The sequence below is a fragment of the Herpailurus yagouaroundi genome, unplaced genomic scaffold, assembly GCF_014898765.1.
Source record: "Herpailurus yagouaroundi ecotype Mexico unplaced genomic scaffold, PumYag 140, whole genome shotgun sequence".
Classification (NCBI taxonomy): domain Eukaryota; kingdom Metazoa; phylum Chordata; class Mammalia; order Carnivora; family Felidae; genus Herpailurus; species Herpailurus yagouaroundi.
The window spans coordinates 20,637,756-20,665,522 of NW_024412395.1; the positions used below are offsets into that span (position 1 = coordinate 20,637,756).

The window sequence follows — 27,767 nt, forward strand, 5'->3', positions numbered from 1 at the left end:
GAGCATGAGTGGGGGAGGGGCAGAGAGAGAGAGACACACACAGACTCTGAAGCAGGCTCCAGGCTCTGAGCTTTAAGCACAGAGCCTGATGTGGGGGTCGACCTCACAGACTGAGAGATAATGACCTGAACTGAAGTCAGAAGCTTAGCCTGAGCCACACAGGTGCCCTACCCTGTGTCATTTTTAAATTTTTATATATCTATCCTTTATCTCTTCAGTTATTATTTAAACTAGTGGTTTGTATCGCTTCTCGGCCTTTTGGCTAAGATCAAGTGTAAACTAGTGGTTTGTATTCTGGTTAATGTTTTTAAAAAAAACAAGATTTTGGATTATTAACTCGGCCTACTGTTTTTATGTTCCCTGCCTCATTAATTTTGACATTTTTCTTCATTATTTACTTCCTCATGCTTCATTTGTATTTATTTTTGTTCTTTTTCTAAGAAATGGTTTTGGATAGGGTATTTAATTTATCTTAATAATTATGATATTTCTATTTTATACAACCTACTGATGTTTTCTTTGTGTTATAATCTGTGAGCAATCTTTATAAATGTTCTCTGTACACTTAAGAAGGTTTATCTTCTATTATTGGTGTGAGTATATATGTACCTTACTGATTATACAATTTAGGTTTTTTAATATCTTTATTTATGTTTTGTCCACTTGTCCTTAGACTGAAAACGATTGTTAGATTCCCTATTATTAGCATTTGTGTCTGTTTCTTCTGCATCTTATATTTTTTTTTCTGTGCATGGTTGCTTGCATTATTTGGCACACAGACATTAAAAACTGCTCTTCACTGTGGAATGTAACTTTTAACATTATCAGGTATGCTTATTTGACTCTTCTAATCATTTTTGGGCAATTTCACTTTGTTTGATATGAAGACTGCAACACGTGCATTCTTTTTGTTTTCATTTGCCTGATAAACCTTTGTCTATCCCTTTATTTTTAGCCTTTTCCAATCACCACACTTTAAAAAAATGTTTATTTTTGAGACACAGAGAGAGAGAGAGAAACAGTGTGTACAGAGGAGAGGCAGAGAAAGAGGGGGACAGAGTATCTGAAGCTGGCTCTGCACTGGTAGCAGAGAGCTCCATGTGGGCCTTGAACACATGAACTGTGAGATCATGACCTGAGCGGAAGTTGGACACTTAACCGACTAAGCCACCCAGATGCCCCGAATCACCATACTTTAAATATGTCTCATATTCACCATCAGCATGGAGTTGGATTTTGCTTTGTGAGTGGATATAAACATTCAATTTCTTTTAACAAATGAATTAACCTTCACATTGGTTGATATGACTCTTGACTGGTCTCAGTTCTGTCATCTTATGTTGAATTATAGTGTATATAATGTCGTATTTACTATGTGTCTTTATTTGGAATATACATCTTGCTTTTAAATATAGTTTTGGTATTTAGGAATGCTTGTATTTTGTTCTAAGGACTATATTTATATTAACTCTTTTTATAGTGCCTTTTCCTCTCCTTTATCTAACCTAAGCTATTAGTATGTGTTATGTTAGTTTTACCCTCTTTTAAATTTTTTTTAAATGTTTACTTATTTTTGAGAGAGAGAGAGAAAGAGAGAGAGAGAGAGAGAGAGAGAGAGAGAGAGAGAGAGACTAGCAGGGGAGGGTCAGAGAGAGAGGGAGACACAGAATCAGAAGCAGGCTCCAGGCTCTGAGCTGTCAGCAGAGCCGGACAGGGGGCTCAAACTCATGAACTATGAGATCATGACCTGAGCCAAAGTTGGCAGCTTAACCGACTGAGCCACACAGGCACCCCTACCCTCTTTCTTTTCTTTTTAAAATAGCCTTCACACCCAGCATGGAGCTCAATGCAGAGCTGAAATTCATGACCCTGAGATCAAGAGCTGAGCTGAGATCAAGAGTCATAGGCTTACCTGACTGAGCCACCCAAGCACCCCTGTGTTATGATAGTTTTAAATTACTCTTTTCTATCTTATTCTACTTTTCCATTTTTCTCTTTCTTACCCTTTATATTTTAGGTGAATTCTTTCTACTTGTCAGCACATATAATATTTACATATTATTCTTCTACACACGCTCAGTATAATCTTAGTTTTACAGTTATATATATGAAATGCTTCAGTTCAGTCATTTAGCCAAAGCCTTTCAAATGGCCTTTGGTGGGATACAGCCCAACATCCAGTGGATTACTATGGTATGTCACAGCATATAAAGTATTTCCTGAATTTCAAATAGTTAAAAACTATTTGAAAAACAGCTCAGCAGGATATAATATTCTTGGTTCACATTTTCTCTTTACGTTTCTTGGAAATCACTACTTCCCTGCAGCCTTGATTTGTATGTTGTGTCTGAAAAGCCTGTCGCCAGTTTATTTTTTGGCCTTTGTTAATTATTTTATCTTTTTGTCTGGTTACTTTTCTTTATCTTTAAGTTATAGTAGTTTTTCTAGTTTGTATCTCAGAGTTGATTGTTCTGGGTCAGATTTCTTGGTGTATAGAAATGTATAGATTTCAATGTATACAATTCAGGTCTTCTTTTATTTTTAGAAAATATTTTTGGATTATATTTTTAAACACTGATTTATTCTAATGTATTTCCCCTCAAGGGACATCTAATATATTGGACTTTCTTGCCTACTTTCCACTTCCCATTATTAAAAAAATTTTTTTCATTGTTTATTTATTTTTGAGAGAAAGAGAGAGTATGAACAGGGGAGAGGCAGAGAGAGGGAGAGACAGAATCCAAAGCAGACTTCAGCCTCTGAGCTGTCAGCACAGAGCCCAACGCAGGGCTCAAACTCATGAACTGTGAGATCATGACCTGAGATGAAGTTAGACATTTAATGGACTGAGCCACCCGGGCATCCCATCCACTTCCTATTATTGATTCCACTTTCTCTGGTCCACTTTTCTTCCTTCCTTAACCTCATCTTATTTCTCTTTGTTTTTTTCTGTAGTACTTTTTCAGTAGCCTATATTTTGTGTTCATTTGAATCTGTTCTTTCATGGGCATCTTGTAATTATTTGTTTTTTGAAGTGATCTTTTCTTCTGTGTGTGTGTGTGTGTGTGTGTGTGTGTGTGTGTGTTTTCCCCCTCAGTTCAATTAAGTCTCCTTTTATTTTATTTCTTCTTGTTTTTTTTTTTTTTTTTTTTTTTTTTTTTTTAAACCATTCTGGTCTTAGCTTCTATATTTCTGATTCAAGTAGGTTTTTTTTTTTTTTTTTATTTTTTTTTCAACGTTTATTTATTTTTGGGACAGAGAGAGACAGAGCATGAACGGGGGAGGGGCAGAGAGAGAGGGAGACACAGAATCGGAAACAGGCTCCAGGCTCCGAGCCATCAGCCCAGAGCCTGACGCAGGGCTCGAACTCACGGACCGCGAGATCGTGACCTGGTTGAAGTCGGACACTTAACCGACTGCGCCACCCAGGCGCCCCTCAAGTAGGTTTTTAAAATATCTCCACATGTTTGTTTGAGGATATTTACTGTAGTTTCTTATGCTATATTTCAATATATTTTTAGCTTCATTCCTGTTCATTGCTGCTAGAGGATACTGCTTACCTACCAGCAAAAAATCTTGTACACTTTCTGATTTTTCTTTATAGTTTTGAGTGGATGTAGTCTGCTTTATTTCTGTTCTTATTCATTTCTTGAACACAGAGTCTGTTTCAAAAATATTCTCTGTCAGTTTTGCCCTCTTTTGTGAAGTTTTATTTATGGACGTTGTGAGTGGTAGTGGTCGGGGAAGATTGGTATGCCTTGTTTCATGTTTGCTTCCATAGGATCCTTTGTTTCCTCCCTCTATTTCTTTCCTTCTCTTCCTTGCCTCCTCTCTAAGACCTACCAGCCATTTTCTCTCTGTATGATAATCCCCCAGGGGATGCTTCTCTAAGACTGTCACTTCCAGGGCCCTTGTCTGTATGTGCACTGCAGGCTACCATGTTCTGACCCATATTCTGTATTTTGAAGTTATTGGTGAACTTTCTTCTTATTGAAATGATTTGTCCGCACTTTGCTCAAACCTATCACTCCTCTGTAGTCTTTTGCGTATAATCTCCTGGGATGTTCCTCTCTTACTTTCTCCACCCAGTAGGTTGCATCTGTAGGTGGTCAGTGAGTAATCTGTTAGAACTTTTCTAGTTACACATAATTTGAAGGTGTGCGTGTGTGTGTGTGTGTGTGTGTGTGTGTGTGTGTGTGTATGGATGTTCATGTTCTCTGTCTCTAGCAATGGTGACCATAGGGTCATGTGTGATTTTATTTGCTTTTCTTTTTGATAATTTTTTGGTGCAATGGTGGTGGAAGAAATTCATAGTTAGGCAACTGCCTTTGTTCTGCAAACCTAGAAGTCATGATAGGCTTTTTATGTTTTATTTTCAATGCACTGTCAGATCTTATAAATTTGAGTTGGTAACCAGAAGAAATCTCACATGGATTGCCTGTAAACTTAATTTTGGCCTAAAAGACAGGGATTTAATTTTAATCTTGACCATTCTGTTCTTTCATGTGTGCCTATTAGAGTGATTTTTTGGAGCATCAGTTTACTTCTCTAAAAAGAGGGTAGTGGCTAAGAGCTTCAGGTCATTGCTAATATGGTTTTTATCTTTAACTGCTTACACACACATCCAAAAATATGTACTTACTTATCATTCTTGGTATTCTAAGAAATTTGGAGAAAATAGAATTCATTTTATTCTGGAATTTGCACTACATGTGCAAATGTTGAATCAATGTTGAATAATAATGTTTTCTAGAAACAGGAAATGATCATAATTCTAAAAACATTCCATTTTAATATAATATCACTTTCAAGGACATTCCTTCTAAAAATTTCATATCTCAATATATCTCTGTGCTTATCTTTGTATTTATAGCACAATTTGTCCATCTCACCCAACCAACTGAACAGCTTATTTGCTTGTTTGTTTGCTTATTATTTTATAATATTTATTTGTTTATTTTGAGAGAGGGAGAGAGAGAGAGAGTGTGTGTGAGCAGGGGAGGAGCAGAGAGAGAGGAAGAGAGAGAATCCCAAGCAGGCTCCATGCTGTTAGCCCAAAGCCCAAGGTGGAGCTTGATCCCACCAGGACCTGAGCTGAAATTACGATTTGGATGCTTAGCCACGTGAGCCACCTAGCCACCCCTGAACATCATATTTAAGATATAATTTTGTTGGGCTCCTGGGTGGCTCAGTCATTCAAGCAACCGACTTAGGCTCAGATCATGATCTCACAGTTTGTGGGTTTGAGCTCCGCATTGGGCTCTGTGCTGACAGATCAGAGCCTGAAGCCTGCTTCAGATTCTGTGTCTCCCAACCTCTTTCTCTCTCTCTCTTCCCCTCCCCACTGTGTTCTCTCTCTCTCTCTCTCTCGAAAATAAATAAACATTAAAAAAATAAAATTCCACATTGCTATTTTAGAATTAGTGCATGATGTTTGTTTTATCACCTATTGAAAAGTTTAAAATCATGTAAGTAAAAATAAGAAATTAAGAGGAAACTTTTCAGGTCAGGAGGGAATGAGATGATATATTCAAAATATTGAAAGAAAAACAAAGATGTCAACTAAGAACTCTATACCTGGTGAGGCTCTTCAGAATGAAGGAAGGATAACAACTTTCTCACACAAACAAAAGCTGAGGGAGTTTATTACAACCAAACCTGCCTTACAAGAATTGCTAAAGGGAATTCTTTGCGTGGAAGTAAACAACACTAATTATCATCATGGAAACATAAAAAAGATATGTAAAAAGCAAAAAAAAAAAAAAAAAAAAAAAAAAAGAAAACAAAACTCACTGGTAATGTTAAATATATAGCCATAGTTAAATTTTGCAATATGATAACTCTGGTTTAAAAGTTAAAGAAAGGATATAGTAAAAATAATGACTACAACAATCTCTTATTAACTACTCAATAAAAAAGAAAAAGCATGTAAATTATAATAGCAAAAACCTGAAATGTAAGTGAGGGTAGTGAGCATAAAGTTTGTGAGTTCCATCGAAGTTACCAGTTTAAAGAAAGAGGTTGCTATAAATTTTAGATATTTTATGTAAGTCTCCTGGCAACCACAAGGGAAAATCCTGTAGTAACTATGCAAAAGAACTTGATGAAGACAAAGAATACTGCCCAAAGATATCAAAACACACAAAAAGACAATAGAATAAAAAATAAGGAACTTTGAATCTACAAAACAAAGAGAAAACTATTAACGATATAAGAACAGTAAGTCCTTACTTAACAATAGTTACTTTAAATTTAAGACATATAAAATGGCAGAATGGAGAAAAAAAAGCATACAAGATCTAACAAAACGCTACCAAGAAGAGACTCACATTAGCCCTAATAACACACATAGACTTAGAGTGAAGGGATGGAAAAAAGTATTTCAAGCAAATGGCAATAAAAAAAAAAAAATCCAGGGTACCTATACTTATATCAGACAAAATAGACTTAAACTAAATATGGTGAAAGAGACAAAGAAGGTCATTATATAGTGATAATTAGGTCAATACATCAAGAACATATAACAATTATAAATATTTATGTGCCTAGTATTATAGCACGTAAGTATATAAAGCACATACTAACAAAGCTAACAGGAGAATAAACAGTAATACAGTAATAGTTGGGGACTTTAATACCTGTCAACAGTGTATAAATCATCCAGACAGAGAGTCAATAAGGAAATGGCAAATTTGTTTTTTTCCTTTTTCATTAATGTAATTTATTGTCAAATTGGCTACCATACAACATCCAGAGCTTATCCCGACAAGTGCTCTCCTCGAAGCCCATCACCCATTTTCCCCTCTCCCCCACCCCCCATCAACCCTCAGTTTGTTCTCTATATTTAATAATCTATTGTGGTTTGCCTCCCTCCCTCTCTGTTTGTAACTATTTTTTTCCCCTTCCTTTCCCCCATGGACTTCTGTTAAGTTTTTCAAGATCCACATATGAGTGAAAACATATGATTATCTGTCCTTTGACTTATTTCACTCAGCATAATACCTTCCAGTTCCATCCACATTGCTGCAAATGGCCAGATTTCATTCTTTCTCATTGCCAGGTAGTATTCCATTGTATATATAAACCACATCTTCTTTATCCATTCATCAGTTGATGAACATTTATACTCTTTCCATAATGTGGCTATTGTTGAAAGTGCTGCTATAAACATTGGGGTACATGTGCCCCTATGAATCAGCACTCCTATATCCCTTGGATAAATTTATAGTAGTGCTATTTCTGGGTTATAGGGTAGTTCTATTTTTAATTTTTTGAGGAACTTCCACACTGTTTTCCAGAGCGGCTGCACCAGTTTGCATTCCCACCAACAGTGCAAGAGGGTTCCTGTTTCTCCACATCCTCGCCAGCATCTGCAGTTTCTTGAATTGTTCATTTTAGTTGCTCTGAGTGGTGTGAGGTGGTATCTCATTGTGGCTTTGATTTGTATTTCCCTGATGATGAGTGACATTGAGCATCATTTCATGTGTCTGTTGGCCATCTGGATGTCTTCTTTGGAACAGTGTCTATTCATGTCTTCTGCCCATTTGTTCACTGGATTATTTGTTTTTCGGATGTTGAGTTTGGTAAGTTATTTATAGACTTAGGATACTAACCCTTTATCTGATATGTCATTTGCAAATATCTTTTCCCATTCTGCCGGTTGCCTTTTAGTTTTTGTTGATTGAGGAAAGGGCAGATTTGAACAGCACTGTAGACCTAATAGACCTAACAGGCACACACAGAACATTCTATCCAACAACAGCAGAATCAGAATACATGTTCTTTTCTTTATGTATGTTTTTTTTTTTACTTTTTTAAAGAAATAGAGAGAGAAAGAGAGGGAGATAATTCCTAGCTGAACATGGAGCCCAACGTGGGGCTTGATCCCATGACCCTGGGATCGTGACCTCAGCTGAAATGAAGAGCAGGATGGTCAACTGAATGAGCCACCACGATACCCCTACGCATTCCTTTCACATAAACATGGAATGTTATATAGGTTAGAACACATGTTATGCCAGAAAGCAAGTCTTAGAAAATTCAACAGGATTGATATCATATCAATGTCTTCTCTGTCCACAATGGCATGAAACTTGAAATCAGTAATAAGAGGAAAACTAGAAAAATTACAAACACATGGATATTAGACAACACTGTCCTGAACAACCAGTGGATTGAAGAATAAATGAAAGGAGAAATAAAGAATGTTTTCTCGGAGCACCTGGGTGTCTCAGTTAGTTGAACATCCAACTTTGGCTCAGGTCATGATCTCCTAGTTTATGAGTTTGAGCCCCACATCAGGCTCACTGATATCAGCCTGTCAGTGCAGAACCCACTTCAGATCCTCTGTCCCCCTCTTTGTGCCCCATCCCCACCCAACTGCACTCTCCTAAAAAATAAATAGATATTTTAAAAAAGTTTCCTCAAGAAAGACAAATGAAGACAAACAACATACCATATCCCGTAACTTATGGGATACAGCAAAAGCAGTTCTAAGAGGGAAGTTTATAGCAGTAAATGCCTACATTATGAAGCAAAAAAGATCCTTAATAAACAACCTAGCTCTGACCCTTAAAGAATATGGGAAAGGAAAACAAACTGAGCCCAGTTAGTCAAATAAAATAATTAATAAATATTAGAGCAGACATAAATGAAATAGAGAACAGAAAGCCAATATAAAAGATTAGTAGGGGCGCCTGGGTGGCGCAGTCGGTTAAGCATCCGACTTCAGCCAGGTCACCATCTCGCGGTCTGTGATTTCGAGCCCCGGGTCAGGCTCTGGGCTGATGGCTCAGAGCCTGGAGCCTGTTTCCGATTCTGTGTCTCCCTCTCTCTCTGCCCCTCCCCCGTTCATGCTCTGTTTCTCTCTGTCCCAAAAATAAATAAACGTTGAAAAAAAAATTAAAAAAAAAAAAGATTAGTAAACAGAGTTGGTTATTTGAAAAGATAAACAAAATTAACAAACCCATAGCTAGATTAGCCAAAGAAAAAATATAGTAACTTCTAATTTAGAAATTATAAGTGAAAAAAGAGTTGTTAAAAACTGATACAACAGGGGGCGCCTGGGTGGCGCAGTCGGTTGAGTGTCCGACTTCAGCCAGGTCACGATCTCGCGGTCCGGGAGTTCGAGCCCCGCGTCAGGCGCTGGGCTGATGGCTCAGAGCCTGGAGCCTGTTTCCGATTCTGTGTCCCTCTCTCTCTGCCCCTCCCCCGTTCATGCTCTGTCTCTCTCTGTCCCAAAAATAAATAAACGTTGAAAAAAAAATTTAAAAAAAAAAAAAAAAACAAAAAAAAACAAAAAAACTGATACAACAGAAATTGATAGGATCATGAAGGACCACTCTGAATAGCTATAATCCGACAAACTGGACAACCTAGAAGAAATGGGAAAATTATTAGAAACATACGATTTACTAAGACTAAATCAGGAAGAAACAGAAAATCTGGTAGACCAATTACTATAAAGGAGATTGATTCAGTAATCAAAAATCACTCAACATAGAAGTGCCCAGGACCAGATGACTTTTCTGGTGAATTTTACCACACATTTGAAAAGGAACAACACAATTCCTTCTCAAACTCTTCCAAAAAATTAAAGAGGATGGAACAGTCCCAAACTCATTTTTGGAGGCTAGCACTATCCTGATACCAAAACCAGAAAAGGACACAGCTAGAAAAGAAAACTATAGGTCAATAACCCTGATAAATATTGATGCAAACATTCTCAATAAAAAACTAACAAACTGAAATTAGCAACACATTAAAATGATGGTATGCTATGATCAGGTGGGATTTATTTCTGGATGCAAACATGTTTAAATACACACAAATCAATCAATGTGATACATTACATTAATGGAAAGAAAGAATCTCAGTAGGTGCAAAAAAAGCATTTGACAAAATTCAACATCCATTTACAATAAAAATTCTTAATAAATTAGGTATATAAGGAACATATCTCAACATAGTAAAGGCATTATATGAAAATTCCACAGCTAACATCAAACACAGTGTTGAAAAGTTGGAAGTTTTTTCTCTAATATCAGGAACAAGACAAGGGTGTCCACTTTCATCAGTTCTATTCAACATAGTACTAGAAGTCCTAGCTAGAGCAATCAGGTAAGAAAAAATAAAGGTACAAGAATTAAAAAGGAAGAAGTAAAATTGTCTCTATTTGCAGATGACATCTTTGTATAGAAAATCCTAAAGATTCAACCAAAAAAACCTAAAACAAAACGAAACAAACAAACAAACAAAAACACCACTTGTTAGATTTAATCAATAAATTCAGTAAAGTTACAGGATACAAAATGAATATTCAAAAATTACTAGCATTTCCATACATTAACAACAAAATTTTTGAAAAATAAATAAATAAATCCTATTTTACAATGACATCAAAAACGTTAAAATGCTTAGGAACATACTTAAATAAGGAGTTGAAATATCTAACTACAAAACATTGATGACAAATCAAAGAAGACACAAATAAATGGAAAGGTATTTCATGTTCCTGGGTTAGCAGAATTAATATTGTTAAAAGGTCAATATTACCGAAAGCCATTTATAGATTATGTTATCCCTATGAGGATTTCAATGACATTTTTTACAGAAATTGAAAATACTCCTGGAGTTTATATGGATCACAGAAATCCCTAGAGAGCCAAATAAATCATAAGAAGAAAAAAGCAGGAGGCAGGACACTTTTTTATTTCCATCTATACTATAAATCTATAATTATCATGGGCACCTGGGTGGCTCAATCGGTTAAGCATTGACACCATTGGCTCAGGTCATGATCTTATGGTTCGTGAGTTCGAGCTCCTCATCAAGCCCTGTGTCAATGGTGTGAAGCCTGCTTGGGATTCTTTCTCTTTTCCTCTCTTTGCCCCTTCCGCTTTCTTTCTGTCTCTCACAATAAATCAATAAACTTAGAAAAAGTTATAGTCATCAAAATAGTATGGTACTGGAATAAAAACAGATAAATGGAACAGAATTAAGGGCCCAGAAATTAACCCAAACATATATGGTCAAGTAATATTTGACAGTGGAGCTAGAATACTTAATGGAAAAAAGAAAGTTTTTTCAATAAGTGGTTCTGGGATAATTGGGTACCATATTGTAAAAGAATGAAACTCAACCCATATTTTATACCACTTGCAAAAATTCCCTTGAAATAGATTAAAGAGTTAAATATAAGACCTGAAACCATGAAAATCCCAGAAACAAAATAGAGAATAACACTCCTTGACATGGATCTTGGTAATGATTTTTTGGATGTAACACCTTAACCACAAGAAACAAAATAAAATATATAGTGGGCCTATATAAAACTAAAAAAGTTTTTTTTCTGCACAGCAAAAGAAACTATCAACAAAATGAAAAGATAACATACAGAATGGGAAAAAAAAGTATCTGCAAACCTTGTATCTGGTAAGGAGTTAATATCCAATATATTTAAAGAATCATACAACTCAATACATATGTACATACAGACATACGTACATACATACATACATAATACATACTCCAATTTAAAAATTGGCAAAGGAACTGAATAAACATTTCTTCAAAGAAGATACTCAAATGGCCAACAGATATATAAAAAGATGCTCAACATCATTAGTAATTAGAGAAATGCAAATTAAAATTCAGATATTACCTCATGTGTGTTAGAATGACCACTGTCAAAAAGACAAGAGATAAATGCTGGTGTGGATGTGGGGAAAGAGAGCCCTTGTGCACCGTTGGTGGGATTGTAACTTGGACAGCAGTGTGAAGGATCCTCAAAAATAAAAATTGAACTACAGTATGGTCTTTCAATTCCGTTTCTGAGAATATAGCCGAAAGAAATGAAAACACTAACTTTAAAAAGGTATCTTCACGGGCGCCTGGGTGGCTCAGTCGGTTGAGCATCTGACTTCGGCTCAGGTCATGATCTCAAGGTTCGTGCGTTTGAGCCCTGTGTCGGGCTCTGTGCTGATCACTCAGAGCCTGGAGCTGCTTTGGATTCTGTGTCTCACTCTCTCTCTGTCCTCCCCTGCTTACTCTGTCTCTCTCTCACACACAAAAATAAACAAACATTACAAAAAAATTAAAAAGATACCTTCACCCCCATGTTCATAGCACCATATGTATAATACCATTCATTGACACAACCTAAGTGTCCACTGATGGATGCATGGATAAAGAAAATGTGGATTGTAGAGTGTGTGTGTTGTATCTGTGTGTACATACACACACATATGTATACAGATGTATATATACATGTGTATATATACACACACTATATATATTGTATTAAATTAGTATAATTGGATATTATTCAAGCAGAAGAAATGAGAAAACCCTACCATTTGTGAAGACATGGATGGACCTTGAAGGCATTATGCTAAATGAAATAAATCAGACAGAAAAGATAAATACTACATGGTCTCACATATATGTGTAATCTTTTTTAAAAAAATGTTTTTTAATGTTTATTTATTTTTGAGAGAGAGTGAAAGTAGGGGAGGAGCAGAGGGAAATGGAGACACAGTGTGTAATCTTAAACAAACAAAAAAACAAACCCTCCTAGAAAAAGAGATCAGACTTATGCTTGCCAGAGACAGAGGGTGGGGAGGTGGTAGAAACAGAGGAAGGTGGTCAAAAGATAAAAACTTCCAGTTTTAAAATAAATAAGTAAATAAATACGTACATAAGTACATAAGGATGTAATACGTAGCATGATGACTATAGCTGACACTGCTCTGTGATATATAGGGAAGTTCAGAGAGTAAATCCTGTGTGTGCCTGGGTGGCTCAGTCAGTTGAGTCACTGTTGATTTCAGCTCAGGTCATGATGTCACAGTTTGTGGAATCGAGCCCCACATCAGGCTCTGCACTGACAGCACGGAGCCTGCTTGGGATTCTCTCTGCTTTTCTCTCTCTGCCCCTCCCCTGCTTGTGCTCTCTCTCTCTCAAAATAAATAAACATTTTAAAAGAAAAAAAAGAGTAAATCCTAAGAGTCCTCATCACAAAAAGAAATTTTTTTTTTTTTACTTTTTCTTTTCTTCTTTATATTTTTATTTTATCTATCTGGTAAGATGGACATTAGCTAAACCTATTATGTTAATCATTTCACAATAATGTAAATCAAACTTTCATGCTGTATGTTTTAAACTTACATAGTGATGTATGTCAGTTATTTTTCGATAAAACTGGGAAAAAATTCAGAGGCATTTCAATAGGTTGGTTTTATTTTATTGAGAATCAGAAAGAAAAAAAGTTAAGTAACTTAAGTAGCATCCCCTTGGTTCCACATTCTAACCTAACGTAAACATAATTTTTGTTAAACAAGACATCTTTTACCTCAGATGAATTTGGACAAAAAAGTAGGTTATAGAAAAAAAAGTAAACTCCTAATCTTCCAGCTAAAATTTCTCAGTAATCCTTAATATTTTTTCTTCGTAATTTTAAACTCTTATATTTTCAAAATTGTCTTCCAGACAACATTTTAGAAACTGCTTACTTGAATATCTTTACCTGCTGAATCTTACATTGTCATAGGCATTCTGCATTTTAGTCCACTTTCTAAAATATCCAGAGTTTCACATAAGACTTGCTATGTGCCTGTTTTTTCTTCTTTGGGCTATCATTCTTACTCTCTTTTCAGATATCCCAATTAGTTTGACCGGTGTCAGAAAAGTGCTACTAGTTTGGAGTCAAAATCATTAAAATAAGTAACATGTATTCTATCTTATTTCCCAAATGTATTCTTTTTTAAGCCAATCTCAGTTCTGGTTCATTTCTCTTCATTTCTCCATTCACATTTTATTCCCCAGTGTTATTTTCATGATGCAATCTTGCGATCATTCTCTAAGTTAGAATCTGTTAGCTCAAAGCCACTGTTCTCTTGTTAGTCTGCTGTGATTGGGTGAGCTGCTACCAGATGGATAGCAGTGCTTTTGCTAAATCATTAGAATAACTGCTTTCAAATGGCCCAGATTAGTGCAGTTTCACTTCCATAAAAATAACTTTTTAACTACATAACATATTTTGGAAGTATTAAATTCTATAAACAAACTACATAATTTAGAATAAGATTAATGAAAATGAACATACTTCCAATATTTGATACTTTACTCATACATTTTAATGACTTCTAACCAGTAATTTTTCCATGTGTCGTGTAGATTTAGCTCTTCGGGAATTTGTTAATTTATAGATTGGATCCTTATGTGGCTTTAACAAAGCTCTGTGTCAAATAACTTTTCAGGCTTCTTGTTAAATATGGCAAGATGAACATAATAATTTATCACTGCTATATTCTAGAACCCCACTTACCTAACAGTAAAGGAATAAAAAAGGCATAAACTCTCAAGGATGAGTATAATAGGGAAGGATCTGGCAGCTAAATAGAAATGTCACCAAATGTTGGGAGCCGGGAAGCAGACAGATGAGGGTTTTCACCGAGCAGAGTGGAAACCAGCTGAGAGTTCCCTTGCAGTTGAAAGATCTGCAGGAAGCAAATCAGTTTACATGGCGCCGCTGGAGGAGACACACAGCTATGTGGTTATCACATTTCGCCTCTTCCGGGGCTCGGAGGAAGATATTTCACTGTCTTCTATGCAGTTGTATTGGAGCCATTTGACTGATTTGGCCAATGAAATGTAGACAGAAGTAATGTAAGCCACTTCTAGGCTAAAGTTCTAAATCACTTTGGGCCATCTTCCTCCTCTGCCTTCCCTTCCTGAAGCTCCACGTGGAAGCCGTGTATTCTAGACAGTGAATATGTAAGATGAACACAAACTAGATCTTTAAGTCTTCAGGTAGAGTACCTCCTAGGAGAGTTCACACTGAGCTGTATGCAAAAGGAAAATGAACAGTTATTTTGCTAAATCGTTCAGATTTCAGGGTTTATTGCCACAACCTATTTGTTTCTAATATAAGATTCTTTTTAAAAATTTTTTTTAATGTTGTATTCATTTTCTGAGAGAGAAAGAGAGCAGGGGAGGGGCAGAGAGAGAGAGAGATAGAGAGGGAGACACAGAATTCGAAGCAGGCTCCACGGCCCAGAGCCTGACATGGGGCTCGAACTCACGAACCATGAGATCATGGCCTGAGCTGTAGTCAGACGTTTAACTGACTGAGCTACCCAGGTGACCCAAGATTCTTTTTTTTTTTTTTAACATTTATTCATTTTTGAGAGACAGAGACAGAGTGTGAGTGCTGGAGGGGCAGAGAGAGAGGGAGACACAGAATCTGAAGCAGGCTCCAGGCTCTGAACTGTCAGCACACAGCCTGACAGGGGGCTTGAACTCACGGATGGTGAGATCACAACCTGAGCTGAAGTCGGACATTTAACTGACTGAGGCACCCAGGCGCCCCATTAATACAAGATTCTTGGGAGGCCTAACAATTATAGGCGCTAAGTAACTCTGATGATAGATGTGTCCAATAGGCCTAAAAGTTACTCCCTTACCTATAGAATGTAGTGTAAATATGAAACATCATTCTGTGAATATGCAGATGGAATGCAGATCTATATGTAGTTTGTGATAGTGCCCTGACAGCTCCCTTCCTCCGATCAGCTTTCATGGAGCTAACATCCAGGTCTATACAATGAAGCAAAGACAGGGGAATTCCCATCTTGGGAAAAAGGCGAGCGTTAGGCAGTCTACCCTAATGGACAAACAATGTGAACGGTCACTTCACAAGAGATGAAGTCTGAATAGTCATTAAAGATTCAAGAAGAATATAAAGCTCAATGGTAAGCTCAAAAAACAAATGTAATTTTCCAACATTTTGAAAAAAGTAAGTCTGATAATACCTCTTTAAGGCATGTAAGAAAGGAGAAATCTCATAATACCTAGTACATTTGATTATATGAATATTTATGGCCCAACTCAAGGCAAAAATACTGAAGAAAATATTTTACACATGTGTAGGACAGAGACATAAAAAGAGGCTCAATTCATAATCCTTTGGAATTGCAAGAAATTAACCACAACCAAAAGGTGCAGTAATGGGAAAATGAATAAATGAATTGCTATATACTCATACAAACAGTAAAAATAAATGAACATTATCTGTATTTGTCAACATAGATAGTTCTAAAAGTCATAATATTAAGTGAGGAAAATAATTTCCAGAATAATATGTTTAATAAAACATTTAAGTAAGACATTTAGCAACATGCAAGACAATGAATGCTATATGATAGTTATGAGCATATACATATTTATCTAAAGTATAAAAACATTGTAGAGAATACTAAAAATCAATGTCAGGTTAGTGGCTGTGTCTGAAAAAGACAGCTTGAAATGCATCACAAGAGACATAGGGAACTTTATCTGAATTTGTAATTTTTGTTTATTTAACAAAATTTGACATAAATGTTCATTTCTGCTAGTAAAGTCTTAGAGTATGTGTTATATAAGTCTACTTTTCTGAATGTTTGAGGTATTTAACATTATTTTAACTGTTGAAGTTTTGATGAAGGGAGGATACCTTTCTCTTGATTATCTTATACGAGTTTCTGTTCTTTTTTTTTCTAAATAAAGAGATTTCCTTATATTTCCATAGGAAGTAAGAATTATTAGAGTAATTTTTAGTTTCAGTGATTTCCTTTACAGTGAATACTTATGAAGTAACTTACAAATGATGTGTTCTGTACATGTCAAGGAGATATAATTACATAGCATCTCTTTTTTAAAAAGACAAATCCACAGTTTATGTCTGTTTTATTAAAATACCACCTTCTATGAAAAGTTTTATTCCCATTTCTATGTGTAGACATAATATTTCTTATGGGCTTTAGTTTATAAGGTGATTTTACACATACTAAAAGTTATTATGACTATGATAGGGGGTGAGTAAATCACATTTTATTATTTTTTCCTGCAGATAGTGAAGCTAAGTAGCCGGGAGACTAAGGTCATGCTAACATATTGTGATGCAAACTTCAAGTCTCAAATATTTCTTATTCACCACTTAGTGCTTGTCTACCTATTCCAGTAAAATGGAATTTCACTGATCAAAGTAGACCAGGGATCTATGTGGCAGCTTTTATGATTTTTTTTTAACCAAGAAGGTAGGTTTGTGAGAATAACACTAAAAATAAGTAAATATGGGCACCTGCGTGGTTCAGTCGGTTAAGCGTCTGACTCTTGGTTTCGGTTCAGGTCGTGATCTCATGGTTCATGAGTTTGAGCCCTGCATTGGACTCTGCTGACAGTATGGAGCCTGGTTGGGATTCTCTGTCTCCCTCTCTCTTTGCCCCTTCCCTGCCCATGCTCTCAAAAATAAATAAACATTAAAAAAAATAAGTAAGTAAATATGTAATCAGTGGAACATATGCTCTTCCTAGTTCCAAAAATTAGGATCCCTTTTCAAAAATGCAAAATTTCCTGATTATTCCCTGCAACTCCTTGCAAGTCTTGTTATCCATTCTGCTGATCCAGTAGGAAAATCATTCTGGGGAAGATGAGCAACCGAGAGTGAAAGCTGGTAAATGGGAAGAACCAAACCAAAACCACCACAACTGTAGACAGAGAACTGTATCATGTGGGACCTTCTTTATAAAAGGAATTAAGTCCATCTTGGAAGGTGAGACTTTTCTCTAAAACATGCAAATTTTGTGTATTTCTAAAAACACACAAATTGAAAAACATCACTAAATTTCTGTATTAGTGTGCTAGGGCTGCCTTAACAAAGTATCACTGACTGGGTGGCTGAAACAACAGAAATTAATTTTCTCACTGTTCTGGAGTCTGGAGAGTTCAAGATCAGGTGTCAATGAGGTTGGTTTCTTCTGAGCTCTCTCTCTTGCTTGTAGACAGTTGTCTTCTCTCTGTGTCTTCACATAGTCCTCCTTCTCTGTATCTATTTCCTGATCTCTTCTTGTAAGGAGACCATTCATACTGGATTCGGGCTAACCCTAGTGACCTCATTTTAACTTAATACCCTTTCTAAAGACTCTTCAAATAGAGACACATTCTCAGGTACTGAGGGTTAGTACTTCAATATATGAATTTGGAAGCCCAAACAATTTCTGAAAAGTTAAAACCTAGAAACTTCTTGATGTTTCTGTTGTATTATACACCAAAAGAGACATTCTTCTCCCCGTACCTCCACAATGCACAGAGACAGTACATTCTGATACAGGTGGGGCATTTTCAAGAGAGGTTCTTCCTAGTATGTCTTAACCCCAAGCTCCCAAAATGTAACATTGGAGTGAGCAATGGTAATAAGGTATACATTGTCTTTTTTCATTTTGAAAGGAATATGATCTGAATAGACTTGAATACACACACACACACACACACACACACACACACACACACACACACATACACGGTTTATCTTATATCATTGTGACTTCTGAAAACCACACTAACTCTCCATGGCTTCATGAAGGAATGAAAGATATCAATATGGAAACCTCACTATAGTTTGCTTAAATTTGATCATGTTTTATTCTCCCCTGCACATAACCTTCTATAATCCCTTTCCCTGTTGTTGACTCTTCCTTATCAGCATTATTTTCACAAGTCAGAAACATTCAGAACAACCATTACCTAATCCTGATTAGTTCATTACTCCACCAGATTTCACTTGCCCACTTTGGGAAGTCAGTATTTGAACATATATTGACTTGTGTTCCTGTCAAAATTATCCTTTTCTTCCCCAAGGTAATGGATGCCTTTGACATAATAAGGAAAAGGCTAACAACAAAAAAAAAAGTAAAAAAAAAAAAATAAGAACACTGATTAATATGTAAAATATTATTTTCCTGGTGGGGTCTGATTTTCCTCAGTTAAAATTATTTAATGCTCAGTTAAATCCAAATTTCTTAGCTGATGACGTGAAGTCTTTCCAGACATACGTTTGAAGAATTCACAAACCTAATATCTATCCACTTTCCTCTTTGAACTTTATGCTTTATAAATTGACAAATTATGACAGTTGACAAATTGGTTTTTACTTCCCCCCGCCCTTTGGTGTGCTTATAAATGTTTAAGTACCTGTTCTTGGGGGTGGGGTGTCAGGGTAAGGTGGGGCTGGGGGGCTTGATTAGTAGCATCTGTTGATTTTTGCAGTGTAAATACTCCTACCATGGCCATTTTTAAGCTATCTGAGTGAAATCAACTGGCTTGCAAAATTCGTGAAAAGTTACTAGTTAGTTCTTGTGAAACAGTACATCCAGCTCTGGCATAACACTGGTTTCCATCCCCACAAAGTTTTATATCAAGGCTTCAAATATACTGTTTTGGTGGCCTAAAATAGTCTTCCTTCTGTGCCTGGGAAGCTCCTATCAATCTTTAAAAGAAATGCAGCTCATATGTCCTTCTCTCTTAGATACCCTCAGCCCCTCCCATCCTCCTGGCCTTTCCAGATGGTCTATCACTGACTCATCAACTTTTCTCCTCATCATTATAAATTATTTCATGTTGAATTCATCACATTATCACTTATCCCATCTCTTTATTTATTTGTTTCCCAACTAGATTGTTAGTATTTGATAGCACCCGAATTTTGCAAATGAGGAAACTGATGCTCAGAGCCTAACGGTGTGGGGAAACATGATACCACATGTGTTTTTTTCATAGCCCAGAATGAAAAGAGTGGATAGATCAATACTCTACAGCTTACCTTTACCTTTGTTTGACCTTAGACAAATGGTTTAGCCTTCTTGAGCTTAAATTTTCTACAATTGGAGATAATAATACATAAACTCATGGGATTGTTGCGAAAAAGTACCTGTGAGATACAGCACAGTGTGTGTGACACGTGGGAACCAGTCAGTAAATGGCAGCTGTAAGTTATAGTGCAGGTGACAACACACTAGAAGAACCTCCTTCTTCATCTTCTTCTTTTTTTTGTATTTTATTATATTTTTTTATTTTAATTTTTTACATTTAAATTTTAGCTAGTTAACATACAGTACGATATTGGTTTCAGGAGTGGAATTCATCATTTACAACACCCAGCGCTCATCACAAGTAGCCTCCTTAAGGCCCATCACCCCTCTAGCCCATCAACCCCATTCCCCACCCATTTCCCCTCCATCTTCCCTCAGTTTATTCTCTATCAGTAAGAGTCTCTTGCAGTTTGTTTCCCTCTTTCCTCTCCCCCACCCTCCCACATGTTCATCTGTTTTGTTTCTTTAATTCCACATATGACTAAAATCATATGGTATTTGTATTTTTTTGATTGATTTTGCTTAGCATAATACATTAGCTCCATCCTCATTGTTGCAAATGGCAAGATTTCATTCTTTTTGATGGCTGAGTAATATCTTATTCTATATGTGTACCACATCTTCCTTATCCATTCATCAGTCAGTGCACATATGGGCTCCCTCTGTAGTTTGGTTGTTGCTGGTAATGTTGTTATTTCTCATAATGCTTTGCACAAGGTATAAGTGTGTACATGTGTGTTTTGCTAGAGTGAAATCACTTCACAGTTGCAGATAAAAGAGAACATACATTTTTAAGATGTATGTTCTTCATTATTTAATCATGATGCCTCTAACATTTTTTAAAATCCTTTGAAAGCTCATATCAAATTTCAGGGTTTTTTTCCCCCTTAACAGGCACTTCATAATGTTGGTTGCATCTGTTTAATCTACACCCTACTGTTTTTTTTCTTCTATTCTTTCAGCCTTTGCACACAAGACTCCTTCCCTTTGACTGTCCAGTCCTGCATCATGCCGAAAGACTGTGAAACCACTGAGTGGTCGTCTTGGAGCCCTTGCTCCAAGACATGTCGTTCAGGAAGTCTCTCACCAGGATTCAGAAGCAGGAGCCGGAATGTGAAGCACATTGCTATTGGAGGTGGAAAGGAATGCCCTGAACTTCTTGAGAAAGAGGCCTGCATTGTTGAAGAACTTTTGCAGCCATGTCCCAGGTATTGTGCATTCTTTGGCATGAGTATTCAGTGTTCTACAAAACCTCATTTTATGTGGTGTAGGGATCTCAACAATAACAGTAGCTGTGACTTTTTTTTTTTTTTAATTTTTTAACGTTTATTTATTTTTGAGACAGAGACAGAGCATGAACAGGGGAGGGTCAGAGAGAGAGGGAGACACAGAATCTGAAACAGGCTCCGGGTTCTGAGCTGTCAGCACAGAGCCTGACGCGGGCTTGAACTCAAAGACTGTGAGATCATGACCCGAGCTGAAGTCAGACGCTCAACCGACTGAGCCACCCAGGTGCCCCAGTAGCTGTGACTTCTAACTGTTGTGTCTTTACTCAGTATAGAGATCCATACTAAGCAATCTAGCACAGTGCTTTAAGAGCATGGGCTGTGTTGATTCCCTGGGCTCTAATCCTATTTCTGTGATTTTCTAAATTTGTGAACTTCAGCAAGGAACTTAAGTATAGTGCCTTAGTTTACTCATTTAGCAGTACTAACTTCATCCAGAACCTGGCACATAATAATTGCTCAATAACCATTAGTTATCATTGCCTGACATGTCACACCTGATTTTTGTAACAAGAGGCTATTCATAGCATCGTCATTTTGTAAATGAGGCTGTTGTTGCTTAAATATTTTTTCATGTCACATAGCTAATGGATGGTGACACCCCAGTTCTAATGCAGTTCTGTCTCTAAATGTTACTGCTACCCTATGAAACTGTTTCTAATATACAGCCCCTAATACATTGTCTAATGTATACAGAGTCAATCCCTAATACATGCTACCCTATGACATTGTCTCTAATGCAGAGAATTTTGAGAAAAACATTGACCTAGATTAGTAGCTGTATTTTAATATTTTTATATTGTTTATATTTTGCCTGACTGTAGGTATGACCCTTGGTGAAGGCCTCCAGTATATTTTTCTCTGTGTTCTTGTATTATGGTAGGCCAAGTCTGATAATGACATAAGTCATTTGCAGCTGGCTATTCACAAGTCTTTGGGGGACAAATCTGTGGTAATTCCTGCTGGACAGCTGCCCTGAGCTCTATCTGTTAAATATGTAGCTATTTTAGATAGACCTTTCCTATTGTTTTTTTGTAGTTTGTAGAATTTGAGAATCAGTTCCCCAGTGAAAAGTAAAATGAGGCAAAAAAAAAAAAATCTTCTTGTAGCAATTAATCTAACAGTCAAACTCAACAGGCATTATTGATGAGTTTAGCTATTTCTTGCACCTGAAATAATGTGTATATCGGGTGGGGCAGGGGTAGAGGAATAAAGGGACAAATGCCTGTTGTCAGATTCTTAGCCACTCACTTCCTCCACTTCACCATTGAAATCAGTGTGCATTCAAGTCTTCACATACTGATTGTTCATTTTTTACCAAGTTGACCCCTTAGATTCATATCATTCTGTACCTCAGAAGCAGAAGAGATAGATGTAGTTTATTATCTTTTACAGATTAACTTACTGTCTCACAGAATTCTCCCTAGTTGTGTGCGTATGTGTCCAGTCTTTAAAAACACTGATATTAGGGGGTGCCTGGGTGGCTCAGTCAGTTACATGTCTGACTCTTGATTTTTGGGTCAGGTTGTGATCTCACAGTTGTGAGATGGAGTCCACATCAGGCTCCATGCTGGGTGTGGTGCCTGCTTAAGATTCTCCTACTTCTTCCTCCCTCCCTCCTGTGCTCACAGTCTTACACTCTTTCTCTCTCTAAAAATAAAATGAAAACACTGATATTAAAGGGCAGCATGGGATTTGGAAATGACATAAAGCCTGAGATCTTTGTTCTTTTTGATTTTGGGTAGACCTGGATCAAAATTATATTACCATCATTTATTAATTGTGTGTTTTGGGGAAAGCTATACAACTTCTATAAGACATGTCCCTTTTCAATAAAATGTGTCTAATTATACTGCCTGTGTTGAGGGTTGAACACCTGCAGATGAGGTATGTAAACTGTCAGTCTCAGCACTCAGCACATAGAAGCACTACCAAGATGGCAACCCTTATTGTTGCTGTTTGGAGGTGTGTTCATTTCCTCCGGAAAGAAACTACCTCCTTTCCTTTGAAGGCATACTATGGTAATTTAAAGAGGTAGGAAATTATTTCTTCTGGGTAATGTGAAATCTTTTTCTCTATGGAGGCCTAATTCAGAAGGGTTCTCAATGTTAGGCTTCTAGGAATAGAATCGAGGTTTAATGATGAAATAGACATCGATCCCCTTTTCCTTCATTCCTTACATGAAATGGCTAGTGACCTCTTCCAAATGTTAATTTATAGACATCCTTCCATTTTTACCTCTATTTTCTGTGTTGAAAATGATTACAGTTTTCTTAGAAGTCAGAACAATTTCTCTCTGATGATCATGAGAAAGTTGAATTGCATCTGTATTTGTTAAATAATGGCTACTTTTTATTGAGTACCTACTCTTCACCAATAACTATATCAGAAATTTAACAAAGATTATTTAGAAGAACATAAAATTTCTCATCAAAATAGGATAGTTTTGAGAGTAAAAGGGATGCAAACTGATGTTGTTCATATTGAAGTCTATTTGGCTCAAAGTCAGTATTCTTTCCATTACTTTCATGATAGTTGTAGTGAAGGCACATACACAGATAAAGGTATATATACACATATTCATGTGTTTATATGTATCATTTTTTCCCAACAAAATAGTGTGGAATGGTAATAATTCAAGATGCAACCAAGATGAATTTCTTTATTGTTCTTCATTTGATTGAACCTTAACATCTGAAAATAGATGTGACAAATTTCATTGGCGATGGACCTGACCTTCTAGTTCTGCTGTTTGGAAACATTACTTAGTTTGACATTTTTTAAAAACCTTCTCAAATGATGAATTTGTAGGAAATATGAATCTTAGAAAAGTCACTGAATACCAACCTGTGTTTCCTAGGGAGAAAGGTATGATAGTGAATGATTCCAGGAGAATGCATAAATAACAACAAAATTGACATTGGCTGACATTCTTATTTGTCTGAAATCTGAGCTGTGGCATCTACCACAGGAAAGCACAAAGGCTGTGTACTAACTTTGGTTTCTAGTGCGACATGGTGATTAAAATTCATTGTGAACAAGGGAAATGGAAACAAAAAGTCTATTAGGGAACAAAAATGTCCATTTCTCCTTTCCCAGAATTCATGAGTAAGTCATATATATCAAGCAATCCAATTCACCATATTTCTCCCCAGCAGGAAAATGTACATTTCTGTGACTCTTCATGGTGCTTTTCTAAAGTCTCTCAGAATGCTGTTTGGCTTTTACTTTCCACCATCTTTGCTATAGGAAACATGCTCATCCATTCAATAAATGTACATTGACCTCTTGCTATGTGCCAAGTTTGTGATACCTCAGAGAACAAAATAGTCAAAGTCCTCTCCTTGTCATGGGGCTTAAATTTTAGTGAAGGTACATCAAATAAATATAATAAATAAAATAAGCTATATACTGTGTGCATGAGCTATGAAAAAAATCAGACATTACAGTAGGGTTGCTGGGATGCTGGGATGTGGGGTCAGCTCAGGTTACAGAATTAAACAGAGTCATTACAGTTGCCTCATTTGAACTGGTGGGGGAACTTGAAGGAAGTGAGGAAATTAGCTTTTAAGTAATTAGGGGAAGAATACTCCAAGAAGAGGGAAGAGCTAGAGATGTACCATAGGTCCTGCATATTAATACTGCTGTAAAAGTTCTTTAGCTACATAGCTTTGGGGCTGTTCGTCTCACCAGCTAGACTCCAGCGGTAAACATTTTAGCTCTAAACACTACGAGTGCCAATCCCTGAGGCATGATCCCATGAAAGGAATGGTAAGCAAGAGAAGCCCATTCCACAAGTGCTCTCTGAGACCAGAACATCTTGGTAGTTCCTTGGGGCAACCAGCTTACGTAAACTTGAAAAGAGACAGAAGCTAGTCTGTTACACTAACATAGGAAATTATACAACTATAAAGAAGTTAGTGTAGTACAGCCTTAGGTTTGTTTCAAGAGTATGGTTTTAACCAAGACATGTATAGACTCCAAGAAACCCCTTCCTTCAGCATTCGGGCTACTTGTAGGTTTATGTCCATTCCAATGTAACATTAAGCACTCACACTGTATGTTGTGAGGTAGGAATAGAAATGAGAGAGATGGGTGTGTTTATCTCCTGTCATTGGGCATCATGACCTTAGGCATGACCTTAGGCACTATCATCTGGGTGTGTTTATCTCCTGCCATTGGGCATCATGACCTTAGGCACTATGCTATTCTCTACCTCAAAACATTGAAAGATATGTATTTTATAAGCTACCTTGGTACTTGTGTTTTTTCTTATGTCCTGATTAACATCTGAAGTATTTGATCCTACATCTGAACTAAGAGGATGGTGAAAATCATTCTAAGACTGTAAATAAGGTGGCCCCGTTTACTAGATAGCATAAGGAAAGTTTTATTTATTTATTTATTTATTCATTTACTTACTTACTTATTTATTTATTTTTATTTTTTGAGAGAGAGAAAGAGAGAAAACAAACAGCAGAGAGAGAGGGGGGCAGAGAGAATCCCAAGTGGGCTTCACACTATCACTGTAAAACTTGATGCAGGGCTCAAACCCATGAATCATGAGATCATGACCTGAACTGAAAACAAGTGTGGGAAGCTTAACCAATGGAGCCACCCAAGCAGGCGCCCCAGGAAAGTATTTTAAATGCTTAATGTCAGATAACTGAGGCATGACCTGATGCCGGAACAACTGTGACTCCAGATCCCTTGTGTTTATGTTGAGAGCCCATTAGGCTGAAGATACCATAACACACAAACATATTGAAAAGTGTCAATACCTTTCCTGGAAATGACACCTCAGAAGACCTACCAGCAACTTTCACCACTTCACCAGGAGACAACAATTTTCATGCAAAAAAAAAAAAAAAAAAAAAATGGCTGTTCTGTCTCTTAAATGATCATTTAGAATTTGAAATTGACTAGAAGACAGCAGTATTAAAAGGTGACAGTGACGGATGTAGATTAAAACTCCCAAGAAGATCTTAAGGCAGAAGCTGTGTGGTTGATCCTATTACATATACTGTGATATTACTGCACAGAAAAGCCAATTTGTAAAACATTGTTTCACTGTTTGGGTCTGACACTGAATAGATTGGCTCTCATGATCCATCTGTCCTTGTCTCTGGTATGCATGAATTTATCCTTACTATGATCTATCTGTGCACACTCACACTGAGGAATGTGTCTGGGTCTCCTGCAGCCTACTTTGATTTCTCTGTACAACACCCTTCGTCCACAACCCATGACCAGCCTGATTCTCCCTAACATCTCTTTTAGGCACTCCACCCAACTTTAGATTTTCCAGAAAAAAAATATTTTTCCTTGAGAAAACTCTGGGGATTAGTTGACAGATCTTTGTAGATGATATTGAAACCAGGGATAGAGCTAAGGAAAAGGATGTCAGGGAAAACTTTGCTTGATTATTGGCTTTCTTTGCCCATTGGAATTCTGTAAGTGCTGGAACAGGGTTGCTGTGTTGTGAAGAGATGTTTGTCCAACACCTGCTTCAGCCTGTCACTGTTAATTTCTAGAGAATTCAGGAGACTTAAAACGTTCAGTCTTTTTTCACTTAGTTCGTGCATATTAAGAATCTTGTAAAAGATCTTCTTTGACTTATGATGGAGTAACCTCTCAATAAACCCATGGCAGGATGAAACAATTGTAAGTTGAAAATGCATTTACTATACCTAACCTACCAACTATCATAGCTTAGCTTTACCTACCTTAAATGTGTTTAGAATGCTTACATTAGCTTATAGTTGGGCAAAATCATCTAACACAAAGCCTATTTTATACTAGTACTGAATATCTCATGTAATTTATTGACTACTGTACTGAAAGTGAAAAACAGAATGGTTGCATGGATACAGAATGGTTGTAAGTGTATCTATAATTTACCCTTGTGATCACATGGCTGACTGGGAGCTGCAGCTCATTGATCATGAGAGTATCAGATTGCATATTGCTGGGTGGAAAAAGATCCAAATTCAAAGTATGGTTTCTACTGAATGTGTCTCACTTTCACATCATTACACAATCAAAAATTTGTATGTTGAACTAGAGCATCCAGAACATGATTACCATATCCTTTAAGAATGTTTATAATAGTTGGTAATGTTCTTACAAATCATCCCATATGTAGGGATGTTTATTTACTTTTTTGTTCATTTACTTTTTTCCTCTACCTTCGAATGGTTAGCACCTATAAAAATGCCTGGCTTATAGTAAATGCTCAGCAAACAATGAATGAATGAGTGAATGTTCAAATGTAGGGTAGTTCCAGAACAATATTATGCACATGGTACTTTCTTCCATGATTTTACTTATTATGTAATATGTGTGAAGGATTTAGAGTGATTTCTTATAAAGAGCAGCTGAAACTGACATCATCAAGGAGATTAAATAAGAACAACTACCCAGGGCAGGGATGGACACATGAAGCTTGATCTGATATTGTGCCCAATGGCCACCTTTCTTCTGCTAACAGTGTGCCTGGTTTTCCAGATAAGAAGTTTCTATTTTCATTCGGTTGTAAGAGTAGCTTCAGAAAGGGTGAGAAATGACATCACAGTCTCAGTTTGTAAAAGTTTGCCTTCCAGAACATAACGGCATGAATATCACCTACCATATCTTCTGAATCTGCTGTTGATTATCTACCACAGTGCAAACAAGCACTCTGTACCTAATAGGAACTCAGTACATTTTTTAAATGAATTCATAGATTCGTTAAGGATGATTTTTGTGTTGTTGTTGTTAACTGTGTTGATTAAAAAGCTTGAGGAATAAAGGAGTC

At 36.6% G+C, this 27,767-nt stretch overlaps 1 protein-coding gene across 2 annotated transcripts in view; it reads left to right on the forward strand.

Annotated features, from left to right (window-relative positions):
- The window catches only part of THSD7B (thrombospondin type 1 domain containing 7B), a 1,621,840-nt gene that overhangs the window by 1,061,621 nt on the left and 532,452 nt on the right, over nt 1–27,767 (forward strand). For both annotated transcript variants that reach the window (XM_040474954.1, XM_040474955.1), the window contains one exon: nt 20,648–20,893. In XM_040474954.1, coding sequence (XP_040330888.1) covers nt 20,648–20,893 — 246 coding nt within the window. The remainder of the gene's footprint in view (nt 1–20,647; nt 20,894–27,767) is intronic.